Source organism: Vitis riparia, chromosome 10 (genome assembly GCF_004353265.1).
Source record: "Vitis riparia cultivar Riparia Gloire de Montpellier isolate 1030 chromosome 10, EGFV_Vit.rip_1.0, whole genome shotgun sequence".
Taxonomy (NCBI): Eukaryota; Viridiplantae; Streptophyta; class Magnoliopsida; order Vitales; family Vitaceae; genus Vitis; species Vitis riparia.
The window spans coordinates 23480251-23486100 of NC_048440.1; the positions used below are offsets into that span (position 1 = coordinate 23480251).

The 5850-nt window shown below is 38.7% G+C and overlaps 1 protein-coding gene across 1 annotated transcript; it reads left to right on the plus strand.

Moving 5' to 3' along the window:
- The first annotated feature begins 432 nt into the window (after positions 1–432).
- On the plus strand, positions 433–5543 carry LOC117923610 (gibberellin 2-beta-dioxygenase 8). Its single transcript, XM_034841985.1, has 4 exons — positions 433–758; positions 2485–2948; positions 4643–4961; positions 5040–5543. Exons 1-4 carry the CDS (start codon positions 507–509, stop codon positions 5268–5270), a joined length of 1266 nt encoding a protein of 421 aa, XP_034697876.1. The 5' UTR covers positions 433–506; the 3' UTR covers positions 5271–5543.
- Positions 5544–5850: the final 307 nt, after the last annotated feature.

Consider the following 5850-nt stretch of genomic DNA (forward strand, 5'->3'; position numbering starts at 1 on the left):
ACTCATGGCCCTTTTCGAGATGAGCAAGCACATATAAGGCCAATTCATTATGATTTTAATCATAACCCAGTTGTGTGAAAAAACAGAGAAAAAAAAAAATTGAAGAGACTGAGTATGTGAGGAGTGAGCCCTGGATCTTCACTGGTAGGATGGTGCCACGTATGTGCCGACATGGACTCAGAGTCCACGAGTCTTCATCAGACATGGGTCCACTCTCAATCATGTGCATTTACTTCTGAGGAGATTTCAGAGAGAAACTTGACAGAAAAGGGAGAAAAAGAGAGAAAGAGGTGTACATTGATCCAAGTCGATCTCCATAACAGCAATTTCATTTCATTTGGTTCTCGTTTCTCCAAGTCTCTCCTTCCCTTATCTCTCTCTCTCTCTCTCTCTCTCAACTCATGTCTACACTATTCAGCAGTACTGTGTAAATATCTTTCAGCAAGTACCGAGAGACGTGTTCTTCTCTCAAGCATATACTCTCAATCCCCACCTTTCAATCATTGATGCCTTTCCTTCAGTATAAATATCACACCCCTCATCCAACCTTCCTGCTGGAGCACAGCTCTCCTCTTTCTCTCAACCCAACTCCATTCAGCTCAGGCTTCTCAGCTCATAGCCTTTCTTTCCGGCATTTCACTTACAGATATTTTCATATTCTTTTTCCCACTAAACTAAGTGTAGAACCATTAGCGCAACATTTACAGGTGGTGGTGCATTGGTGTTTGAAGGAGGAGATGGTGGAGAGTGATACTAAGGTCAGTTGCAATATTTTTCCATTCTAGTGCTCTTTCCTATGATGGAATTGTTGTTTATGGGCATGCCCATCTCATTCTAGTAAGCATATTCTAGCTAGTTCCATACGGCATATCTTTATGGTATTCAAGAATAAAATTATGTCTCCACCTGATTTTCTATCTGAGGTCCCAAGAAAACCAGCAGTAGCTCTCAGAGATAATAAAAAATATTATTGCCTTCAGATTTTAATACATTGAATGGTGATGTCATGCCCACGAAAGTTGATATACCTTCCACGAAAAAGAGACCGAAATATCACCGTCTATCGGATAATTAATGTATAGAAAGGGTTTTACCAGAATAACTTCCAAACAGGCATTAGAGCCATATAATGATATATATATATATATATATATACCAGATCCATTAATTAAGCTTACAGTCACACAAAATAATACCATCCACGTGCATGATGTGTGGCTTTTGACTGGGTTGGATTTTGGAGCAGTACAAAGCGGCTGGTGGGTCGCTCAGACTGATCAGTGTGAAAGATGTGTTGAGATGACCTTACTAGTGCATTTTTCAAGTGCTTTTGAAAAGCAAAAACAAAAAACAAAAAACCAAAAAGCAAAGGGAGGGCTTTCATACAAGGTCCAAATGGGGCACACGTTGGAGATGAAATTTGAGAAACGTGGGGATCCAGAATAAAGGACAATCTATAGCTTACTTTTCAAGGTTTCTGTTTGTACGAATTACTTGAGTTCCATCCCATGGAAAACATTTGAGGTCTTGGGGTAATCCTTATAGTCGTGGTTGTGGGTGTGGACATGTCACATTTGGCTTAGCTGAGAGCCTGAGACCACTCCTCTAGATTTTTGACTAATGGTGTGTGGTTTTCATCTTCACATGGCCGACATGTTAAAAGGGCCACTCCCTAATCAGCTTGTGGCGTTTTTAGGTATGGGCCTCCTGAAATAAATTTATAATTTTTTAATTCTTTGATACATGTCTAGTTTTGTATTTATTTTTTTTTTTTGTAGAAAAAAAAAAAACTCATGGACTATCCTCTTCTCCTTTCAAAATAAAAATAAATCATGTGGAGAGGTATGGAATCGACGTAAAAGGGTTCAACACAAACATCTTTAAAAATTGCTTTTGATCTTCAAACAACACTTGCAAACACATATCAAGGTAAAAATCGTTTCACTCTATATATTTATTGGAAGTTTTCAATATTTATTGTGTCCTATAGTGAGGAGGTTCAACTTTCAATATCCTCTTAATGTGGTTATAATCTTGTTGTGTGAGAATCTTGAAGATGATTGGAGATCAAGGGATATATATGAGATGAAAAGTCAGTGGTACTTTCCAAAGAGTAGTACTTCACAAGAGGATTAGATTGTGGCCCTAATTTTTCTGCACTCCTTTCGTACAATCAGAGCATGCAAAACAAAAATACATGGATGGGATGTGGGGTGCAACAACCTCATCCCCAAAAATCCAAAATCCAAAATCCAAAATCCAAAAAGCTTTTTTAAAAAAAAAAAGAGGGGAAATATGCTTCTATGCAACAAGACATGCAAGCAACTGCATCTCCAAAGAACAATGGAGCTGAAATATCAAATATGGCTCTGACGTTTTCATCGAAGACAGAAACAAATAAGAAAACAAGACGTTGCTTCTTTGTCTACTGCTTATTCAAAATAAACCACATCATCTTCTTCTTCTTTTCTTTTCTTTCATCAGCTGCCTTTCAGCATGGACTCGGACCCACCATTTGAAGAAACCTACAAGACCCTCTTCGAGAACTCCATCGAAGAGTCTAAAATCAACAGGGCCAACCAGATTCTCATCACCTGTGAGAAATGCGAGCTCCCACTCATCGATATCGGGCGGCTGAGTATGGGGGAATTGGAGAGGGAGGAGTGCAAGAAAGAGATAGCTCGAGCTTCACAGGAGTGGGGTTTCTTTCAGGTGATTAATCATGGAGTTTCATCGGAAATTTTGGAGGATATGAGGAGTAAGCAAATGCAAGTCTTCAAACAGCCCTTTCGCTTGAAGACCAACCACCAGTACTTGAATCTCTCGGCCGGTTGCTACCGATGGGGGACCCCCACAGCCACATGCCTCAGCCAGTTATCGTGGTCCGAAGCCTTCCATATTCCCCTCATGGATATCTCCTCTTCCGGTGGCCTCCCCACCACCCTCAGGTACTTACTACCTGAAAAGTATATACCAACTCAATTTGCTTCTTTTGTTAAATTCTGTGAGGTATGATATGAAGATGCTATACATTGCATTAGTTACTCTTACTATTATGACTTTTTCTTAATGATTTTTTTTTTTCCATAAAAAATAAAACTAGATTTTTCTTGGAAAGTAGTCCAAAAACAACATTTTTCACCTCATATTAAAAGACGATTATAGATTTGGAATGAAAATGAAATATAAATATTTTTTTTTTCTGTTATTTCCTATCCATTGAAACAAGATTTGGAGGGGAAAAGATATTTTGGTGGGCCAAGAAAAGAAATGGTGAGAATAGGGCTAAGTATCAATGGCGTTTTAAAAATATTATTGGATGCTATAATGTCCACGTAACTTTAACTATTCTCACAGTTTTAATTTTATCCACGATGGGTGACAGATAAGACCCAGATGAGACCCTTGTGATGTAGGAAGGAGGCTACTCTCTCCTCTCAGGGCCTTTAAAGCTGGTGGCACTTCTAATTTTCTTGGTTTATTTTGTAAAAGTTTTTCCCAGCTAAGGCCCCATTTCTAATGGGTGATGGAGCTTGAAATTGAATCCAGCCCTAGGTCATTTTGTAAGTAACCTTCTTTTTGCCCCACTACTATAAATTTTTTGCTCCACCCTTGTTTCTAATTTCAGTCCGTGGAGATATGAATGTTCAATATACAAGGAAAGCCCATATGAGATTGAAAAAGAACGTTCAAAAAGCAACAGCATCAATTATTCAATTCCATTAGCCTGCCTTCAAAATTTCTGCCTTTCACACTTGTCTCCTAGGAAAGTAGCTAGTTTCCCATTAGTTCAGACTGTTGTGGGTTGGTTGATTCCTTTGCCCAAAGTTGAAGACAATTATTCACCACATACTTGAGGGGTGAGCTATTGGTAAGTTCACATGTTCAAGCTGTATAGCTGCAAGTCTCAGCACAATTGTACTGAAGACTGTCTTAAAAGAAAAAGGCTTTCTTTTTGTAGTGTGTCCAAGTTTCTGGTACACTGACCAGAACTTCTCAAATCAAATCATGTACGTGCACATGCTTGCATGCATGGTTAGTCCTACTCTCAGTTCATCCTCTCTCTCTCTCTCTCTCTCTCTCTCTCTCTCTCTCTCTCTCTGGTAATGAGCTGGAATCTACCGAAAAAGTCTGACTGATTACTCGGACTTGACGTGCCCTCATCCTGAAATGGGTCCCTTCTAGGAAGAAGGTGATCATGATGATTCGATGCCAATTCAGATGATGAAGTCCGCCCACCTCCCAATAGATGGGAGACCTTTTGTGATCTCTTCACAAGTGGGGCTCGGTATTAACTAGTTTACCCATTATCGTTGGTGTAGTTAAGATAAGTTAGTCTTGTTCTACTAGTGGAGGAAGGCTGATGATACTCTGATTTATGATCTCTCTAGAGTTTGATGTTTTTTGCTTTTTTGCCTTTTTCCATTGTTCATGCACATTCATTTAGCCGCCCAAATTACTTGGTCATCGGTCAACATCTTCTCATCATGATTGGGTTCATTTTGAAAATCTAGCTATAGGTTCAAGTTGATTTCTTTTGCTATCAACTAGGCTGGCCTTAATTTATGGCCCTATGGGCTGCTGTTGAGTTCATTCATCCATTTGCTTGCAAAGTGTGATTTCTTTTGTTGCATGGGACCAGCTCCACAATGGGACAATTTGCTGCAACAGTTTCAGATCTGGCCCAAAGATTAGTTGAAATTTTAGCAGAGGAAATGGGCCATAAATCAACATTCTTCAAAGAAAAATGTCTCCCAAGCACCTGCTACATTCGAATGAACCGATACCCACCATGCCCAACCTCTCAGATCTTTGGGTTGATGCCACACACTGACAGTGACTTCCTCACAATACTGCACCAAGACCAGGTTGGAGGATTGCAGTTAGTCAAAGATGGGAGGTGGATCGCAGTTAAACCCAACCCAGAAGCTCTCATCATCAACATTGGCGACTTGTTTCAGGTAATTTCAAATGTCAATCCCACAATCTCAACCTGGGCTTTCTCTCATGCTTGGTGCTGAGCATTTCCATGTGTGCAGGCTTGGAGCAATGGTGTTTATAAGAGTGTTCAACACAGGGTTGTGACTAACCAGAAAGTGGAAAGGTTTTCTACTGCTTACTTCTTATGTCCTTCATATGATGCTGTGATAGAGAGCTGTGTGGAGCCTTCACTGTATCGAAAATTTAGCTTTAGAGAATTCAGACAGCAGGTTCAAGAGGATGTTCAGAAACTGGGTTACAAAGTTGGTCTCCCTAGGTTTCTTGTATAAAGCTCCATTCCCACAAAATCTCAGTACCACTGCCGATGTCTATACTTCAATTAGGTTTTGTATTGAGTGCCAAAGCAACTAAGGGTATAGTTTAAGTACAATTGAAAATTTTAGAAAGATGATAAATAGAAGATTTAGGAGGTTTGGAAGTAGGCTAAGCTCTCTTTTGCTCGACTACAGTTGTGAAATATATCTATATTTTGGTTGTTTGGAGATTGCTACTATATCCATCAGAAGATATTCACTAATCCTCCCAGAGTGGAATTGTATTAATCTCCATATTTTGTCATTCTATTATCAAGAGGGAAGCAAGAAAAAATGTTTTGATTCTTAGTACTTCCTTAGGTGCAATTGATCGAAAAACAATAATTCAAAAAAATAAATAAATCATTATTTTTAAATTAGTAACCCGGTTTTAATAGCATTAAGAGTACGTTTGCCTCTTCCATGTCGTTTTAATGGAGGTGTTTTTTCTAAACTTGTCTTTAAAAGAATTTCCTCTCATGTGTTTCTCTAAAAAAACCAAAAAAAAAAAAAAAAATTATAAATGAATTTTTATTTTTTTAAATGTTTTCTAAAT

What these genes read in the sequence shown, in the direction of transcription:
- LOC117923610 (XM_034841985.1), top strand. Translation starts at nt 507, where the DNA reads ATGCCTTTCCTTCAGTATAAATATCACACCCCTCATCCAACCTTCCTG. An exon ending in TGGTGGAGAGTGATACTAAG is followed by an intron (nt 759 to 2,484) that starts GTCAGTTGCAAT and finishes TTCTTTCATCAG; the next exon opens with CTGCCTTTCAGCATGGACTC. An exon ending in GGCCTCCCCACCACCCTCAG is followed by an intron (nt 2,949 to 4,642) that starts GTACTTACTACC and finishes GCATGGGACCAG; the next exon opens with CTCCACAATGGGACAATTTG.